General features: G+C 41.6%; 1 protein-coding gene across 1 annotated transcript; it reads left to right on the forward strand.

The window, feature by feature from the left end:
* Positions 1–12252: 12252 nt before the first annotated feature.
* LOC308102603 (TRIO and F-actin-binding protein-like) lies at positions 12253–18607 on the forward strand. The gene is made up of 11 exons (XM_080452384.1): positions 12253–12355; positions 12476–12541; positions 12883–12972; positions 13350–13444; positions 14254–14890; positions 15167–15401; positions 15991–16090; positions 16303–16462; positions 16582–16695; positions 17742–17828; positions 18002–18607. The coding sequence occupies exons 1-11, from the start codon at positions 12329–12331 to the stop codon at positions 18146–18148; spliced, it is 1758 nt and encodes a 585-aa protein (XP_080308510.1). The 5' UTR covers positions 12253–12328; the 3' UTR covers positions 18149–18607.
* Positions 18608–21252: the final 2645 nt, after the last annotated feature.

Consider the following 21252-nt stretch of genomic DNA (forward strand, 5'->3'; position numbering starts at 1 on the left):
TGGAGGAAGTGGCCCATAAGTTGAAGCCATTGGGAGACAAGGAGAGAGAGATCCTCCTCAAACTAAAGGAGGAGTGTCATAAGAGAGGTCTGCCGTTCAATGGAGACCTGTATGAATTCCATACTTCATGGCCCAGGTGTTGGAGAACCAGTACGGAGTGAATCACAACCAGTTGATTAAGTATTTTCCGATAAAGGTTGTGACCCAGGTTCTGTTGGTCATCTGCCAGGACCTGCTGGGTCTGTCGTTCAATCCGGTGGACAGCGCGCCCCTGTGTGGCATGATGTCACTCTGTACTGCATCACCGACTGCTCCTCTGGACAGGCAATCGGACAGTTCTACTTTGACCTGTTCCACAGAGAGGGAAAGGTGCACCGTGAATCGTGATGCAGCTTGTTTTGAGTTGCTGCCCTGCTGTCTGCTCTCTGATGGGAGCAGACAGATGTCTGTCGTTGCCATGATGGCCAATTTCAGTAGACCCATCCCTACTGAAGCACATAGAGGTGGAGACATACTTCCATGAGTTTGGTCACCTCATGCAACCTCTGTGCTTATAGGTTGGCGTAGAGGGGGTCTTTGTAGGCGCCGTACCAGATGATGAGAACTGGGTTTGGTAGAAGGAACCACTTCAGAGAATATCCAAACAATAGGAGCTCCAATTCCTGACGACCTGTTGGACAAACTCATCAAGTCTCACCCCACAAACACCGGTATGGTCACCCTGATGCAGATAGTCTTGGCTAAACTGGACCAGGCTCTTCACACTGGTTTGGACCCGGCTGAGGAATACATCAGGCTCAGCAAAAGATTCCCTGCTTGCCAAGGGACCAATATGCCAGCTACCTTTGACTACTTGGCAGATGGCTATGCTGCCCAGTACTATAGATACCTGTGGAATGAGGTGTTCTCCATGGACATGTTCTACACCCGTTTCAAACAGGAGGGAATCATGAATCCTAAGGTGGGTTTGGACTACAAAAACTGCAGTCTGAGGCCTGATGGTTTTGAGTATGGCTATAAGATGCTGAAGAACTTCTTGGGTTGTGATCCCAATCAGGAAGCGTTCCTCATAAGCAAAGAACTAACAGTAAAAAAATAGAATTAGAGGTCAGCTTTACTTGCATTATGTACATTTTTCAGTACTTATACTTCTACTCCACTACATCTCTCTTGAGAAATAACCTAATTCTGCATAATGAGTACTTTTACTTTTGGTACTTTATTTTGATCTAAAAACTTTTGTAGTTTTACTCGTCACAAAGTATCTCTTCACTGTTCTATTGCAACTTTTACTAAAAAAGCACTAATAACTTTATATTATTATTTTTCCCGCATTGTAGAAAATAAGCCTAAAGATAGGAACATATTGATCAACAGTGAATACAAATACATTTCTAGTTAAACTTTAATCAATCAAATCAATCAATAAATAAATAAATAATATACACAACTAGAAGATGTGCTCCTCGGAGCACAGGTCTCCGCCAGGTCAGGTTGCAGCACGTCCTGCAAAGCTTAGCCTATGGGCGGTGCCGGAGATTAGCTGGTGACAGACGGACACACACACACACACACACACACACACACACACACACACACACACACACACGGACGGACGGACAGGGGGTAAAACATACTCCCCCCCATACCTTCGGCCTGGCGGAGACAATGAATCACCTCTCTACACAAGCCCATAATTTGTGCATGTAATGTCAGACAGCTATGATGTCATATTATCGTGACATCAGGCATGTCCATATTTGGGCATAATTCAGGCACTTAAGTACTGTGACATAACTACTGTTGCCTTGATTTGCACTGAAGGCGGGGATTATACCCATAATCATGGGCATAATCTGTCCACAATCTGGGCGCATACAGCTGCTTTCCACCTATATCCAATTCTGGTGGCCGTAATTTTCGCTTCATAGTTTTGGGATAGTGGTATATCTCAATTCTTGGGGTTCCAAGAAAGTAAAATAAAGACGTCTCAATTTCTTTCTGTTGGGTTTGGTTTGAGTAATTCAAATAATTAACTAATTATTCTAGTTAACGTAGAAATATATGAGTCTACTCATATTACCATGGTGCAGTCATGCAACCTTTGCTCATTAGCATAATGTGCATACATTATGCAACAATAAGGTAATAATCAAGAAATTGCTGATTTCTTTAAATTTTACTCATCTTAGTCTATGTTTACATGTTCAGAACGTATTATCTTTCCATAACTAAACCATGCAACCTTTTGTCGTTATACTACTAACTAAGGCACTACTACATTGTTACCCATATCAGCTACACTGCATTGTTTCCATGGCGATCTCTCTGGGGTTGCATTGTTAGAGCGGCCATCTGTATAACTAGCCCACCATAGGACATCTGTTGATTGAAGAAAGTCATATGGTTCACTCTGTACAGATGATGATATTTGATAGGCCACAGTCCCCATATTGAGTTCAAGTGAGAACCAATGAATGTTTTCTTCATGAAAAAAGACCCCAGTGTGAATGTTCCTCTTGATCACTCTTAGCCAGGTCTGCAGCAGTAGCTGAGCTTTTTAAGAAGGGTCTTTGCCTGGAAACAATATCAGTACCTTTGTGCTCAAATGAAGAATATGGAAAAAGTTTGTAAGGTAGATGATCTTCTTTCTCCCTATGGACTCTTATATTTGCATGTTCTTCTTGACATAGATAAATTAAGCTTGGGACTGGATGAGTATTCAGTGTCACAATTTTCTGGTCAGAGCTGTAAAGGTATCCCATGAATAGTGGTGTGTGTTTCACTTAAAAAGCTATCTAAGTAATTATGGTTAGCCTCAAAGAATGCTTAAAAACTACTTAGATGATGTCGCTGTGTCACTAGCGTTTCGAGCGTTTCGAGAGTTGTAATCGTAAAAACTATGTGATACTTTTCGCTATATGTCTCTGATGTTACACTCAGATCTATTGTACACCTAAAATAAATAATTCCACCATGAATATCTGTACTACACTTGTCCTACTGTTAACATTTTGTTACAACAAATTCAATGTTTGTTGTGAAAGTGCCTTTTACGTGGTTACTGAAATGTACATGCACGGCTATCAAGGGGCTTGGTGGCAAAGATCATATTAGTTCCAGTGAAAATCAATAAGACACAGCATAAGCAAAGTGCTAAGGTCTATCTGAGTTACCTGTCTGTGTACTTTAAGGCATGACAAAAACAGCGAACATCCAAGGAGGAGGAACATGGCCCTACCATGTGGGGATCATTACTGTAACCAATTCCAGCCTAACACCTTTGACCCATCTCGCTGTGGCTCCTGCCTGCGGCCAGTCCACATGCACCTGACCGCTAGCACTGCTGCAGGTGCACAACAGGTGAGTTAACATGGCAAAGGTTTCAGTCCATATGCTTGAAGATACAGTAACGTTATCCACAATCACCCCTATTCTGGGCATGTCATACTAGGTGAAAATAGATGAACATTCTGAAAGAATATAAGATCTACAAGGCCAGCTGTTTTTCCGCTATTGACATACATGAACTATATAAAGCTAAATTCCAAGTGAGACCAGATTGCAAATTGAGTAATGGTGAAGACAGATTTTAGGTCATTACTGCTATATAGTAGGTTAAGCATTATGAATGAAAAAAGAACAGTATCAAAAGTAAACTCTAACATTTTAATTAATTAAGTAAATAAATAAAATAAAGCAGCGTGACTCAGACTCTTGGTCAAATCATTGCATAGCAGCAGATATCAAATATGTAAGAAGTGTGTGGAGGTTATTCACAGTCATATGTACATAGCGTGATAGTGCTAGTGTAATGGGAGCCTACAGTATGTGACTGACATGGTGATACAGTAGGGCCCAGCATCTGTTCAGCAGCCTGGTGCAGGGGCAGCAATCACATACTAACCACATGAACCCCAGTATCCCTATTCTAGGGTGAACATTCTGGGAAATGTTTTGGCGAACTGATTTGGTGTTGAGGGGAAAATAGGAGTTTCAGTAAAGAACCTATGCAGTATTATTACAGAGCTCTGGGGGACCCTGGTCAACTAAGTATAGTGTTTAAGTTGAATAAGGTATTGGCGTAAACCTCCTGTACAGCACATTAAGGAGTAGTCCACTCAAAACAATTCTATCAATTACACACCCCATGAAGATTTTGTTTGTTTTTGTCGCATTCCTAAGCCAATAATTTGATGGACCTACTGAATCTCCTATTGACCGATGACCCGGTCATCAATTTATTGGCGTAGGATATCGACAATAAGAAAAAAATCTCCATGAATTCAAGGCTTCATGGGGTGTGAATTTGATAGAAAATAAGAAATGTTTTGGGTGAACTACTCCTTTAACCAGGTCGTACTCCCTACAGGGAGAGGAAGAAGCACCAGGATGGCATTTGATTCTGCATTATTAATTAATGAAAGCTCATTACAATCCTAGGGGAATGGGTTGTAATCTAATATACCCAAACAACATATGCACATGTAACCTCATGCAACACCAGCTCACTGTAGGCCTAAGTTAGGTTTTCTCTAAGGAACATCATGAGTAATAACAAATTACTAATAGAAATCAATAACAGTACTGTAATATAATGTAATAAATGACAGTTTCATATTAACAGAAAGGGGTAGCACTATCTATAGTATTCCTCATGAATAAACAACACAAGGTTAAAACAATTAAAATGTGGTCTTTTTTCTGTTAAGGAGGGTAAAGGTGAAGGAGGAATCAAGATAAGGGCAAGAAGAGGGTGGGCGGTTCTGGTAATGCAAAAGCACTAGAGCAATGAAATAATGATGAGCCTGGCCTGAGACTAGGTTGAGTTACGTTCAGTGCTGTTCTAATGGATTGGCTAAGCTAGACAAGTGTAGAGAAGGAGCCGGGACAGCTCCTGCAAGAGTTGGCAGCATATTTTGCTGATGGGAGTTACAGAACAATCAAGTAAGTCCCACACTTTGTAATTCTTTGATTTCTGATATACATTATCTAGGATTATGTCAGCAAATGCAATGTTTATGTTTCTGCATTGTTTTCTATTGTTTCCCCTATATACATGGAAGGGTGGACAAGTCAACTCAAGTCAAGTCAACTCAAGTCAAGTCAAATAACTGATGAGCTAGATGTTTGACATTGTAATATTATGGCTTAATTGTTTGTGTGTTACTTAACCACTTAAACCGAATATACTGTACTTAGTCGACCAGGTACCCCACAGTGCTCTACAAGGTCTTCAGGTTTTTCCCTCTACACCAAATCTCTTTGCTGAAAATAGCTCATCTGCTATTCTTGCAGAATGTTCACCCCAGAATAGGGACGCTAGGGTTTTGATTGATTGTTTGATTGAATACTTCATTTGTCAGAAATGTAAACAGCACGTGGTACAGTAAGACATTAAAGCTAAAAGGATAACACGAAAGTCCTGCAGACTGGTTTTCATTGTGGTCCTATGTATTCAATTCTTCAAATGTCATAGGTTTAAAACTTAACCCTATATCATCCAGAAATTACTTTACAGAAATAATGAAAAGATTGTTCCACAAATACCAAGGAACAGCCTGTGAAGTTCTTATGTTATAGTGACTCATCACTGATTTTATAGACATTATTAATTTACGGACACTTGATTGTTTGAATTATTCAGTGATTTAATTATGTCATCTGTGTTCTTGTGCACCATAAGGATGACGATGATGCCTTCTCTGATGCAACTACAAGTGCCACCAGTGATGCCATCAGCTGCGACTGGACCTTTGAGTGGAGTCTGGTCCACACTTTGAGTCCAGACTGGGAACTAAATATCTGTGACAGTGACACACAATCTAGGTGAATGTACCCTGTGACCTGATTTTTGCTAACCACATTGTGCCAATAGGCTGACTGATCACTCTTTGTAAGGTGTACTGTGCTAGTAGGTCACACATTCACAGGCTTCCACAGGCTATATTGATGATTTGCCATAACATGTTACCAGTGGTGGAAGAAGTACACCGATTTGTTTTAACTTGATAGGCTTAATGCATCAAACTCTGCACCTTAAAATTAAAAAGGTTGAGAATTACTGTCTATTATAAGATATAACAGCAGCATTAAAAGATTGGTGTAACAAAACATTTACTGTTGTTTTAAATTCCCCAGTCATCACCAAGCCCAGTGGGCTGTCCAGCAATTGCATTTCATTATTGACAGTTTTGTGATTATGATATGTTAGTTACATAAAGCTCCATGGAGACACGTCCAGTTTACCCTTGTCAATATTGTGGATGACCTTCCGTTACCCTCCTCCAGCTCTCCAGACCAGTGGCACAGCACAGGGACAAGTGGCTCCCTCAGCCCGGTGAGGCACGGCTTGGCCTGGCCAGACATGACCCGACTGGACCCTTCTCCCCACAGAGTCAGCAACAGCTCCTTAATGGATGAGGGAAGGGGAAGAGACCGGTCCCGGCGACCATCAGGTTAGACATAACACATAATCCAGAAGGTGTAGAATAGTCGAGCACTCTCCAACACACTAGTGGCAAGAGTTTTCTAGAAATAAAACATGTTATTTATGAATTTAAGTTTTTTTAATACACATTAAAGAGACTTCACATATATTACACGAAATCACCTATCTAATTTACAATGCAGCAGACTCAAAGTTTAAAGGACCTTTTCGTTAGTGTTGAGTCCTATGTGCAGATGCAATTAGCCCCAAATGCAAGTACAAGGAGTGGTATGGATTGGAACCAACCAATTGGCCTCGTGCTATACCTCCAGTTTATGGGATGCTCACTACCAACCAATTACAACCTAATAGGCTACATTCATGATTAAAACACTTAATAGACAATGCATGTGAAAACAAACCAAGTCAAGAGATCCCAAGCTACAATGAAATCTGTTTAGTGCAATGTTGTTGTTGAAATGTTGTTTGTGAGCTAGCATTAACAACAATTAAGAGGTCTTTATCTGTGTCTGTGATAAACATAGAGTGATGTTGTGATAATTATGATGATGAAATAGGCAGCAATATAGTTTTTCTTTATTAAGTGTAAAATTCATATTTTTTATTTCATATCAAATACAAGCGGTTCCCCATGTTTTCTCCCTTGGTCAGTCTGGGCTAAAGTTCCTGCCCATCACCACAGAGAGTAGGATTTTGACGCAGTGCATCTGGCTTGGCCGGGCGTCCCAACTTATGCCCAATTCACACCAGAAGAGTCAGAAGTATGTAGTCAAAGTGGCTGGCTGTACCCGGCAGCAAACTCAGACACAAGGCAGGAGAAATGCAGGCACTCGAACATGTCGTTTGTAAACGATGTATACATTGTAGCCTTGTAGGCCTTAAATATGCCATTTAGTTGCCCAGTCTTCATTAATTTCACATATACAGCTGCTAGTTAAAAACTTAAAATAAAAATGTGTGACTTCTACATAGCAGTGCGGTCTGTTGACAGACAGGGGGGTATTCTGATTCTGGTTATGATTGGTTGAGTTTTTCTCAGTTTTGAAGGCACGTTTTTTTGTTGTCGAGCATCCCGACACTGTTGAAAAGCCTGGAGACGCTCGTCTCCATAGACTTTGCACTGAAACATACTGCTCTATCAGAACGTGACAGCATCGTGGCGCTGCAGGTGTAAATTGGGCGTTACACAATTACCCATGTTTGAGGGTGGCAAGCCAAGGTGGGGGAGCGACCTCTGTCCTACAGTACAGGCATGTCAGGGTGCTTGTTCAGTGGAGAGCGGAACGGGGAGGAATAGCATGTACCTCCGCATGCGTTGTGGCAGCATCATGTGGACGAGACACGTGCTCGCCTACCCTCCCTAAGACCAATCAGCAGTAGGAGTCAGTAGTAACAAGGGACTACAGCTAAATTGGGAGAAAAGGGGGATAAAAGACGAGAGAAGAAAAAGTTATTTTTACTATTGCATTGTGTGTAATGAAATCCGGTCTGTGGTGTGTTTGGTTCATATACTCTTAGATTCATTACTCACTAGTAATATGATACATTTGTAATAATTTCAGAATCCAGAGGAGACAGGCAACAAGAGAGTGGCTACTTCTCTCCAGACAGAAAGAGTGTTGGCGAACAGCAGACGGAGGACGTCCAAAAACGTCAATATCGTCACTATGAGAGAGGACATGCCCTGCCTAATAACCACGTGCCTGATCCCAAAGCCTGTGTCCCTTACAGGACTGTTAATCTTGGTGTCCCGTCCCAGAGGAGGACTGCAGATACATTCTCGCAGGACTCATGGAGAAGTGAGTCTCCACAGAGATACTCTTACCATTCCAACTTCAGACGGTCGCAAGAAAATTCTCCAACTCGTCACTACTCCAAGAGCCCAGACCGCAAAGTGACAGAATCTCCGCCGGCATCCCAACGAAGGAGTTCACACTCTAGGAGTCGTCCCATGTCTCAAGCCCCATCCCACGTTCCATCGCATGCTCCATCTCGGCATACATCAGGCAGGTCCAGTCCATCACACCGGAGGGGTTCCAATCTGTCTCGGCCTGCCTCGCCCTCTCGTGCCAGCCCTTATCACAAGCGTACAGACTCCTCGCACTTAGAGAACGGCACTTTGAAAAATGAACGTAGCCGAGAATCGAGGTGTGCGTCCCAAGCTTCAAATGGTCACAGTTTAGACTCCGAGAAGCTATACAAGAATCTGGAATCAATTTCTCGCCGTGGATCCTCAGCCATTCAACCCAACTCATATCAGGGATCACAAGCATCTCCTCGAACCAACACACGCAATAGCCATGATATTTCCCCATCCAGGAGTGGACACGGCACACACGACCACCCTCCACAGAGGGAGCCCCGTTCCAGGGACAGCAGACCTGACACAACACAAACTTACTCAAAGAGAAACAGTGAGAGGGAGCCCCATTCCAGGTACAGCAGACCTGACACAACACAAACTTACTCAAAGAGAAACAGTGAGGGGGAGCCCCATTCCACTGACAGCAGACCTGACACAACACAAACTTACTCAAAGAGAAACAGTGAGGGGGAGCCCCATTCCACTGACAGCAGACCTGACACAACACAAACTTACTCAGAGAGAAACACTGAGAGGGAGCCCCGTTCCAGGGACAGCAGACCTGACACAACACAAATTTACTCAGAGAGAAACAGTGAGAGGGAGCCCCGTTCTAGGGACAGCAGACCTGACACAACACAAACTTACTCAGAGAGAAACAGTGAGAGGGAGCCCCGTTCCAGGGACAGCAGACCTGACACAACACAAACTTACTCAGAGAGAAACAGTGAGAGGGAGCCCCATTCCAGAGACAGCAGACCTGATACAACACAAACTTACTCAGAGAGAAACAGTGAGAGGGAGCCCCGTTCCAGAGACAGCAGACCTGACACAACACAAACTTACTCAGAGAGAAACAGTGAGAGGGAGCCCCATTCCAGAGACAGCAGACCTGATACAACACAAACTTACTCAGAGAGAAACATTGAGAGGGAGCCCCATTCCAGAGACAGCAGGCCTGACACAACACAAACGTACTCAAAGAGAAACATTGAGAGGGAGCCCCGTTCCAGGGACAGCAGACCTGACACAACACAAACTTACTCAGAGAGAAACAGTGAGAGGGAGCCCCATTCCAGAGACAGCAGACCTGACACAACACAAACGTACTCAGAGAGAAACAGTGAGAGGGAGCCCCGTTCCAGGGACAGCAGACCTGACACAACACAAACTTACTCAGAGAGAAACACTGAGAGGGAGCCCCATTCCAGGGACAGCAGACCTGACACAACACAAACGTACTCAGAGAGAAACAGTGAGAGGGAGGAGAGAATCAGCCCTCCTCAAGCCTCCTGGCATGGCTCCTCACATTCCTTACTCAGCCCCACCCGCTCTCATGGCTCCTCTCCATCAAGGCGGGGCGTGGATTCTGAACTTCTTGCCCATTCGCTGCACTCCCATGCAGCAACGGGGGTAACGGATCAGGTTAATAACAGCAATAATAAAGGTAGCAGTGACAGAAGTAGGAGCAACATGGCGCGAGGCATGGGCGCCTTGCTGACCTCAGAACCTAAGAAATCTGAGGCAGCAGTTGAAGAGGTACACCTGCTATTTTTTATTTGCTCGCTTTGTATTTTGTTTTCAAAGACATACAGTATTCCGTATATTACACAACATACATTGTTATTAACATGATATTATAATGGCCATGACAACAACAACAAAATCTGAATCTAAATCTGACCCAAATCTGAGGTGGGAATGACCATTGATGACTATATCGAGATTGCTGACATTCCAAAAATTAACATGGACTCAGAGGAGGAGTTCCAAGGGCTGAGGAGGAGGACCCAGAGTCCTAGCCCACGAAGGGACATGGGGCCCAGAACACCTAGGTGGGCATTGTGCTATTATACAATAAGGTGGCATGGTTATTATATCTTTGCATTTTTCATTTCGTATATCAGACTTTTGTTTTCAACGTCAGTTTAGTTTTAAATTAGTTTCAAAGCAGGTTTGCTAGTTTAGCTAAAAACGAAATACCTTGCCCTCTGGTCATAGAAAAAGTAATATAATGACCTTGAGTTTTATAGAATTTATACAGAGGAATGTGAAGGTTCAGTTTAGCAGGAAAGAAGAATGCATAGAAAGATGCTGCTGCTGATGTCTTTGTCTGAATTTTATCATAGCATATTATGCTCCACGTTAATTCTTTCTTTAAAGGTATCAAGATGAAACACGTATGTCCAGTTCAAGAGTTGAGCCAGACGAGAGAGGGAGAGGCAGAGGCAGAGAGAGAGGGAGAGACAGGCGGGAGAAACATCGTGACTCAGATGATGTAATGTCTCGAAGGCAGTCAACAACATCTCTTCACTCACAGGTACTGTAGATTGAAAGAATAAATATATATTTAGTATTAATATGAAACATGGCTACAATTTGGCAAAGGAAAGATATATACAATCTGGCCTCATATTCCATTAAAGGGTTCAGATAAAAGTGGAAAGCACAGATCAACAAGAGGAAAGGAGCGGGGTCTACCAGAAGACAGCCAAATGGTGAGAGTTCTCCCCTTCATGAAACAACTAAAAAAGAAATGACATATTCATACATGCATACTTTATAAGCTCCTTGATATTTAGTTCAGTTCTTTCACCTCAGGCGGGCCCACCTGTATAGAAGCACCTTGCAGAAAAAGCTAGTAGTTAGCACTATAGTTTTCAGGGCAGAATGTTCATGTTGATGTATCATGCTTATTAATAGATTCTAGGATGTATCACACTATATATATATGCATGTATGCTGCAAGCTCAGCATTTTAATGTCAAGAAGAGAACTTGTGGGATGATCTAAAAAGTTCACTGGATGATGATGATAACATAACATAACAAATATAAAACACAATTTTTAGTAAACATAAAAACTTCCCATGATGGAACACAGGCATCAGATGCATGTGATATATCAGGCTATATAGGTCACTGTCTCAAATGTACTTCTGTGTGAGATACATAGTAAAATTGCTTTTCTTCTGTTATTTATACAACGTCTACTGGGCACCACATGTATAAATGGTAAGTATGTTCTGTTATCTTTTGTTCATATATTCTGACTTGTCTACTGCTTTGAGATACATAAGTCCAACCAATAAACCGTCACATGTGCTATTTATTGCTAAATGAGGGTGGGAGGGGGGAGGGGCAGAGATATCGCCTTACAAGGACATTAAATAGACAGAATGTGTCTGTTTACTTCTCTTCTTCTTTGAAGTGATTCTCAGCAAATGTCTCATCAGTTCCTCTTGTGTTTCCTGTTGTGGGGTCAGTGCTAGTCTTCAGAATGAGAACATGTGTTTTCATGTAAAATTCCAACTCATAAAACATTTGCATGCCGTCGCTGTTGAGCAACTTTTTATGTTTTTTTCATAAATGAATGCCCCACTTCGTCGTACAAGACTGTTGCGCAAAAGCAGCAAAAATAGCAAAAATAGCTCTCAACCCATCGCAATGCAACATTGTGAGCTTGTTGGTATTTTTGAATGATTTTGAAAGTGTAAGTTAAAGTATGTGGGTTTCATAAATAATTAACAAATGGAAAATATTAAAAAAAGAGCTTGTGACTAAATAAGAACTACATTGGAACACAGGTTCTTTTTTTCTATTTCCTGATTTTGGAAATACAAGGTTTACACTGCTCATATTTGGTTATTGAGTGCATGCCTCTCTGTCCTCAGAAAGAGGAAATTCAACATTGGTTAAAACGTTCAGTTCAGTTTCCTGTACAGTTCACAGCTGTGACTACTGTTTCGTTTTGTCTCGCTTGTAGCTGGATATTTTTTTTATCTTAAGGGATGGATGTCCAGACTAGATGGAAATGGCAAGGTAAGAAATAGTTTGGTTTTACAATAAATGAATAATGTGGTTTTTAACAATATAAATCTCAACAAATACCTTTGAGCTTTAAATTAAAGTAGTGAAAATGCTCCTCTGTGTGTTAAACAGTGGAGGAAACACTGGTTTGTCTTGGGTGATACTTCATTGAGGTTCTACAGAGACTCTGAGGCAGAGGTAAGATTCATGATTTCTAAAAACAAAGCAAAAAATTATCAAATTATGTTGCTACATATAAGCCTACAATATTCTATTCAACCTCACAGGAAGGCTTTGGTTGATAACACAGCCAGTAATGTTTGTACTTTTTCGCAAAACAATTTGGGACCCATTTTAAATGTTCTCATGCCCAACACTTGGGTCATGACCTACCCCTTGAAATACACCTGACCACCCCATAAACTATTGCAGCATTATACAGTATGGGAGAATCATATCAAATGTTCAATTTATATGCATGCTTTCTCAAAGTTTTTCATCTTAGTTGTGTAATCTTAGTTCCTTTTATTGTGTTGCAGTCAGACGACCTGGATGGAGAGATTGATCTAATATCCTGTGTTAATGTGTCCGAATGTGATGTCGAGAAGAACTATGGCTTCCAAATACATGTATTTATGCACACACACACACACGCACACGCACGCACACGCACACGCACACGCACACGCACATGCACATATACACTGTAACAGACAGTACAGCCAAACACAGCAGTCACATGGTTTGCCTATTCACTTCCTTCCTACAGTATATAAAGGCCTAATTTATGCTTTGGCAAATAAGTGTTGTGTCTCGACAAAAGTAAACTGAAAAAAAGTGACAACACATTTGTTCAGTTGAAAGCTCTGACGGAGCTTGTCTAGACACCGATCACAGTAAAACAAAAACAAAACAAAATAATTATCAATTGACATTTTTCACTGAAGCCCACAAATTCGCCTTAATTGTGCATGTGTTTTTCCTCTTATCGTTTCATCTCCTCCAGACAAAGAGAACAGTGTTCACTCTCTCTGCCACTACTTCTAAAATGCGACGGAACTGGGTGAAGCTACTGAAGCAGGGCATTCAGACTAACACACAGTGAGTCTGAAGACAGTGTGCTTTGCACTACTGTTACATGATGTGTGTTTAAACCAGTGACTCTCAACCTTTTGAATAAAATAAAAAAACATCTCTGGGACCCCAATCTACACTGTAAAATCATCAGCATTAATTTAACTCTCTGGGAGTGTACAAATGGAACCAAATGGACCTGAAAGGGTCCAGTTGGAGCCCTGGTCCCCGGAACCGATGTTGTGAAGTGGTTTAAATGACAGCAATTCAATTACAACAAAACAAAACAGTGAGTCTGCCTTTATTCAAGGAGCACATCCTGGAAAAAGGTGTAGAGTTTCACTCTTCCAAGAAGCACTTTGGAGAAAATTAGATATTCTAGAAGTAGAGGTCTTAATAATATTTATAGCCCTCAGTGTTATTTTAACTCTGAAAGTGAAAAGAAAAAAATAATGGACCGTATGGGCCTATACAAAGCAAGTTCTATCAAATGCTGTTAGTATTGCCAACACTTACAGAATGTATCATGTGTGCTATAATATATATATATAATATCATAGCTTGCTATAATAGCATAGACATATCAGGGAATGTTTAGATGTTGCATCAGTAATTGATGCTTTTGTATGTCTTTTTGGATAACGGAAATGACTCAAACTCCACTGGCAAATGTAGAGAACAGATGTTACAAAGATCATTTTCTGAATTCCAGAACATAGTGAAGAAATGCAGACAATATGATCTGTGGTCTGCATGCGGTGTACTGGACACAGTCTATTATTACGGGTAAGATGGGTAACATTATCCTCTTGTCTTTCCCCTGATTCCAACCCCAGCCAATCAGATACCGGTAGCGAGAAAGAGAACCCCCTCTCTCAGAGACTGTCGTCATGCCAACCTCCCTCTCGGCTCACCTGCAAAGACTCCAGCTACAAAACTACTCGTTCTGCTAACTCTCATGACCATGCTGACCACTACCAAGATGGCTCTGTAGACCTGGATCTGGACAGAACACCATCTGGCTTATCTCCAGCCAGTCAGAGAGAAGCCGGGGAGGGCTGGGACAGAGAGCAAGCAAAGAGATTGGAACAGCGGAATAAGTGGTTTGAAGAGGGCGTCCCGTGTAGTGAGATGGGCAGCAGGTGGGATTCGGTTGAGCTGAAGAAGGGAAGTGTCCCCGTGCCTGTAACTGACACCATAGACTCAGAGGTCAACAAGAAGTGGGCAGAATTGGAGAGGATATCTCCTGTGCCGTCTCTCATTGGAGCTCAGACGCATCAATCAAGCACGCAAGACGCATTCCAGCCTCCCATTGGCTCCAAAACTACTATTCAATCAAGAGCAAGCCCAGAGCTGGACATCTCTTGTATGATTGGTTCCCAAGCTAATGAATCTAGCTCCAAAGAGGCTCTTCCATTTGTGAATGGTGCCCAAACCAATAAATCAAGCACAGCCGAAGCCCTTCAAAGGGAGGTAGGAAACTGAGAACATTCACACTGTGAATGTACCGTATCTATAAGACCCCATATGAAGAGGGGGTCTTCACAGCTAATTGTTTTCAAGAAAGAGATGTTTGGTTGTCATATATATATATATTACTAGTTCATATTCATCTTGTCTCTGGAGCAATAACACATCTCTCCACCGCTTCCTTTCCCTTTCTTCTTACTCCTCTCCCTCCCTCTCCACCTCCTCTCTCTCTTCCACCATCCCATGCTTTCCCTCCTTATTGTTTTCTGTGTGTTCCAGGCCCTGTCCCTGAGACAGCAGGTGGAGAGCATAAAAAAGGACCGGGTGGCCATGGGGATTGAGATAGACAGTCCATGCGGCCCTGGGGCTCCTTGTAGGGCCAAACTGGAAGCCATGGTGTCAGCTCATCACAAAGCACTGGAGGAGCTGCAGGAAAAACATGTCAGGGAGATCAGGGAGCTGGAGAGAGAGAAGGACCGGCTTCTACAGGAGGAGAGTGAGGCTGCTACTAAAGGTAATATGCATGTAATAATAACAGAGTACAGTGAGGTTCTAAAATGCAGCTCCATTGTTAGACAGCATGCAGTACCAAGACTAGAAGGCCGTCATCTAAGGAGCTAGACATACATGCTCTCAGTAATGTACTTCTCACTAACCAAACCAGAATTATTTAGGATGCCTTTAGTGTGTATGTGTGTTTGTGTGTCTAAAACTGACCTTATACATGCGTACAGCTATATTAATGTAGCCATAGAAAAACTGACCTTATACGTACTCATATACAATGTTCAGATAAATATTCTGATAAATAGTACAGCTAAATTAATGTAGCCATAAAACATTGATCAGAATGGTTGGCTTACACATCTAACTTTGAAAAAAGTGGCAATGGGACCAACAGGCCTCTGGTTCAGGTTGTGTAAATGTACTGCACATGCACACCTACAGAATCAGGAGATTTTCTACAACCCTACAATTAGCTGGCAATGGCTCGCATGAAGGTCCTTTTACCTCAAATATGCTGTACAGCTTCACTTTCTATCTATATCCATATGCCACTTTGTTGTTTTTTCTTTCTACCATTTTAATTCATTGCACTATAGCTATGGAGGCACTAAAACGGGTTCACAGAGAAGAGGTGGAGAAGGCCAGCAGGACGGCAGTAGGGGACACACACATGGATAAAACATACAGAGGACAACGGTAAAATGATTCAAAACATTCCACCTACACAGTCAAATCCTCAGAGTTAATATATCCATTTGTAACTCAGAATGTAGAAATGTAACTAAATGGACCCTTTGGGTGCATTTGGCTTTTACTTTGTATTCTCCATCTTGCTGAAAGCTTTAGCTGTTCCATGACCTCTTGTGCGATATCACATAATAAGACAGCCCATAATGTCCATGTGTCAGGCCCCAGGCTGACTCCTTACACAGTGAGCTGGATGTTCTGTCTGAACACTACTCTCAGAAGTGCCTGGAGCTGAATCTGACTGAGCAGAGCGGCAGAAGCAAAGAGACAGAACTGGGTTCCAAGCAGAGGGAGATGGAACAGCTCCGCAAAGAGAACCAGGTTGGAGAGAGAGAGAGAGAGAGAGAGAGAGAGAGAGAGAGAGAGAGAGAGAGAGACATCAGTAAACTCCAATATGTTTCTATATTATATAATTGACTCTTGTTTGATTCTTCTTTTAGGAGCTCAGGGCCAAGCTCGCTGAGGAAATCAGTCGGATGCGTTTCCTGGTCACAGGACAGAAGTCTGGTATACCTGCCCACGGAAGCACTGAGCGTAGTGCTTCAGACACAGAGGTATTTTAAAACAATGAGTGACCTGAAATAGTTGTGACACTTTAGTTGTGTGAGTTTAGGACTTCTCAATTTCATGTCAGGATCTGTGATTCTCAGAGCTTTGACGTAATTTGCAGGATTCTGAATATTCCACTAATATTCTGAATAACAGCTCAATCAGAATAAAAATGCCTCATATATATTCTGATCTGAATATTCTCTTACAATTCTCTCCAATTCATGTAAACGAGGAATACTTTTATTTAGCGTCCAAGTAAACAGTTGGGTTGGATTCTCTGATCGGAATGAAAAGAATACATATTGTCCATGTAAACGCAACTACTCCCCACTCATCTTCATTTAATGCAGCCTCATGCTGTGAGATACTAACACAGATCAAAAACAGAAATGTTTGAACATACAGGTATTTAGTGGAGGAACCCAAATAGAATGAAATAAATTGACCAGGTCATTCTTATTGCACGTCACACCCACATCACAGGCTCCCTGTGGCAATATGGCTTATTTTTTCATTTTATCTTTTGGCAATATGTCTCCTCCTTCATTCCCAGGGACCACATTTGTGCCATCGACCAACCTCTGCTTGGACACATTCTGTGGCAGAACATACTGCCATCTACTGCCTGAAATACATGAATGAATTTCAGCCTTTTTAGGAGACGATATGATCCTTGTGTAATACAGCAGAGTTAATCAATTTAACCACATGAAACCTAGTGTCCCTATTCAGGGGCGAACATTCAGCAAAAATAGCATATCTAAAAGCTCACGTGTCGCCTTGCTTCGACACGTTGTGAGCATGTTTATCAGCTATTTTCGGCAAAGAGAATTGCCGTAGAGGGAAAAAAGGAGGGCACAGAGCCCTGGGGGATCCCGGTCAACTAAATAAATATAATTTTGTGTACCCTGTTGACAACAGGGACACATACAGATGGAGAGTTTTTGTCTATGGGGAGTACAACAGGCTGTTGTACTCCCCATAGACAAAAACCCTCCATCTGTATGTGTGAAATGTAATAGTAAGAAGGTATATTTCTGTGTTTCAGGTAATGTTAAGAGCAAAAGAAAAGGAGGTGGAATATCTTCAAAAGGAGATTAGCTGTCTACGATCTGAGGTTCAATCCCTCATTAAGGTACTGTCTGATGCTTTGGTCTGTTTCTATTTGGGCTATTTGTAAAGACAACAATGTAAAACATACAAATAATGATCACAAATGTTTATAACTATTATACAAACAGTCTAGTTAGTATATGTCTTCCCTACTTGACTTTTGACATGTTCGTCATGTGCTACCCGCTACTCCAGGAGAAGGAAGCAGCGTATGAGCGCTATAAGACAGCTTATGTGGAACTGAACGAGATGAAGGGCCGCAGCCAATTGGAAACGAGCTCCCTCAAAGAACATCTGAGACTGGCCAATGCAGCACTGCAGGAAGGGACAAGAGACACCTGATTGGTGGAGACACCGGCCATGACTGTTAGCCAGTACAATACCTAATATGACTTGTAATGGCTCTGGTGGAATATGAATGGGGCTATGAAATTTACTCTCGGACATTTGCTTCAGCACACCACTATGCAATTGCTGCCTCAATGAAGATTCAACACGAGGAGAACAGGACTACCAAAGAATTAAAATGCTTACGCTTTTCTTTATAGACTCAGTTTATTGACCCGTAAGACAGGCACATGCAAACAAGAGTGAAGGCCTGACTGTTAGCCATGATACAGCTTCACATAAATATGATATGGAATCTATTAAAAATAGTGTTGATGAGGGAAGGCAGAAGGAAGAGCTGGATGGACATAGAGCGATGGTCACAGTGATGTTGCATTCAATCGTCATTCGATCTCCTTCACTCCTTCCTGGCACTACCATCCATGCCCTAAGTCACGATTGAACAGACAGACCCTACAAAGGGAAATAGATTTCAGTTAACATTTGTCGAATTGTCATCATTGAAATTGAACTTGTATCCATTTCTATAATGAAGCTCACACACCCTTTAACCATAGGTTAAGATTTCAAATAAAAACATGCAGAATATGAGTTTATGTTTGAATGTTAAAATTGTGCATCTGTAATGACATTCACGCTGTCTTTTCTCCTCGTTTACTAACGTTAAATCAGTCGTCGTCATCATCATCTTCTGGAACAAAGATGTCGTGCTCTTCCAGCAGTGCAGCAAAGTTCTTGCTGATAAGCGTTCCAACGTAAAGGAAAGGCACGACCACTGCTGTCATTTTGATGAGGCCAAATGATATCTGAAAAACATGAGGGGAAAATAGCTATATTAAGCTGGAAGGGGATATTTAAACTGGGGGAGACGCTGTTTAGTTATAATCTGAATAACACATTTTCATGTGAAAATCCACAGATCATTCAGCAAACTAGAATAATTTGTGCTTGTACAACGATTTACATTTGTGAATATCGATCTTGCCTCTTGTGTTTCCCAAATAAAATAAGTCAAGCTTTGAATAGCTGTTCTTAGAGGGGCCAACTCCATAATGCTACTGTAAACCATTATCATGACACATACCAGGGGAATTTAAACTTTAAAAGTAACCCTGTCCCTGATTATTATTACTACACTATGTGATGTAAATCATAGTGTAGTAAGCCATACAAGTTTTAATAGTCGGTGTTCCACTTCCTCTTAACCACTTAAACCCCAGCATGCATATTGTGGGGAAAGCTGTTGAGGGAAAAAGCAGATAGACAAGCTTTGTAAGCTTGTTGATCGGCTTTTTTCAGCGACAGCATTCCCCACAATAACAGAACAGATATTAGAATTGAGACCTGAGGGACCCATATGGGGTCTAAATGGTAAGAATTAAGAGTATCTGGTGGTATGAGTATGACATAAACCTCAGGAGCTCACAGAAACCCAGTCAAGCCTAGATATAACCTTATTCTCTTGTCATTATAAATTAATTACTTTGCTTTTAGGGGGACATCATGCTCCCTGTTGGCTTTAACGAATTGTCTAAGATGTAGATTCTAATTTAAGTACAGGTTTCACATTACAACATCAGAGCGACGAGGAGTCTCAGTAAACAGTTTGTTACCAATCGTTATATATTTTCAATATTTGCTAGTATATAGTGAATAGCTTATAATATGGCTATCTAGATTAGATTGTTCAATGGCATCAAGAGTAGACTGCGTACATTTAGTACATGAAATTTCAACATTTTTCTTGAACACTTTACTTCCTTATGGTTGCCTTTGCGTAAAACAAACACACGTTGATTGGCTGTCGAAACATTTTCTAGAAGGTATCATGCATCCCCATTGGTCACTGCTCATGTCAATCATCAACCGAAATGAACAGCTTTACTGGGTCCGACAGAACAAAAACACTTACTTTATCCGGTTTCGGTAGGATTGCACCCGAGGTCGTTGACGTCACAGTCCGACATGGAACTCCGTTGCTTAAATTCGACGTTTTGGAGCCGCTGTTACGGCTCATTAAGTTGTTTTTCGTGACAAGTCGGCGAGAGAGCCGAAATATTGCTGTCGCCATTTTTCCAGTAGAGTAGGGGCGGGATCAGTGTCGGTTGGGTTTCATAGAGCGAGTTATAATATATCTAGAGTGCGGACTGGACTGCCCCGCCCCCACCTATTCATTTCAATGAAAGTTGCTCACAAGGAGGTGGAAAGACTGGTGACGCGAGGTTAGCTCACAAGTGCATGAAGCACCCGGAAGTACCACTACTTTCTGGAACGGCTCCAATATTGGAGCCAATAGAGCAGGCGCACTAGCGTTTCAGACTGTAGATGCACGCGCAATAGCGTTTTAATTGCGGAAGTATTGCAATCTCAGATTTGACCACCAGGCGACGGTAGCTTCACTGTTCTGGGGGCTTGGTTTGGGTTAGTTAGGGTGGGTCGACAGTTTGTGGATGACTGTATGGGCGTGTCTTGAACACAAAACAAACAACATAATAAAATATATAATTTGGAGAATTAAGTGTCATGGCTGATCGTTTTACCATGACTCATGTACTACCGGTGAAATGTATAATTCATCTATGTATACATAATATGGCAGTTCAGTCATACCATTGAAATAAAAAAGTGTTTTCCACAATTCCGGGTTATTACTTTCAAAACGAATAGTTCATAATAATTGGGGTTGATGATGGCTACACTTTACTCGCCTGCCAATCATGCAGCCAACCATCGTGCGAAGAACATGTGGTAATTATTTTTGCCTTTATTGAGGCTCTGTTGTTTATGGTGACACTGTACAGGACCATTTTAAATTTAAAACGTATTATAGATCGCGGATCAAGGTAGAGCCTTCGAATTAAGTATATCCAGTGGTGTAAAGTAACTACATTTACTCAAGTACTGTACAATTTGGAGGTATTTTTTTTACTTTACTGGAGTATTTCCACTACTTTTACTTTATTTCTACTCCACTACATCTCAGCACTACAAATATTTGAAAACTTCAGTTACTTTGTACATTTTGATTTTCATTAAAAACATACATTACCCACTTCAGCCCTATTATACATACACATCTACAAGCTCACAATGCGTTG

This window comes from Gymnoscopelus braueri, assembly GCF_963280865.1.
Source record: "Gymnoscopelus braueri genome assembly, chromosome: 2".
Taxonomy (NCBI): domain Eukaryota; kingdom Metazoa; phylum Chordata; class Actinopteri; order Myctophiformes; family Myctophidae; genus Gymnoscopelus; species Gymnoscopelus braueri.

Bases quoted from the DNA above. Each gene is read 5' to 3' on its own strand.
- LOC308102603 (XM_080452384.1), top strand. From the start codon at position 12,329: ATGTCCAGACTAGATGGAAATGGCAAG. The intron at 13,445-14,253 runs GTGAGTCTGAAG...TTCCAACCCCAG, and splicing joins GGCATTCAGACTAACACACA to CCAATCAGATACCGGTAGCG. The intron at 17,829-18,001 runs GTACTGTCTGAT...CCGCTACTCCAG, and splicing joins AGGTTCAATCCCTCATTAAG to GAGAAGGAAGCAGCGTATGA.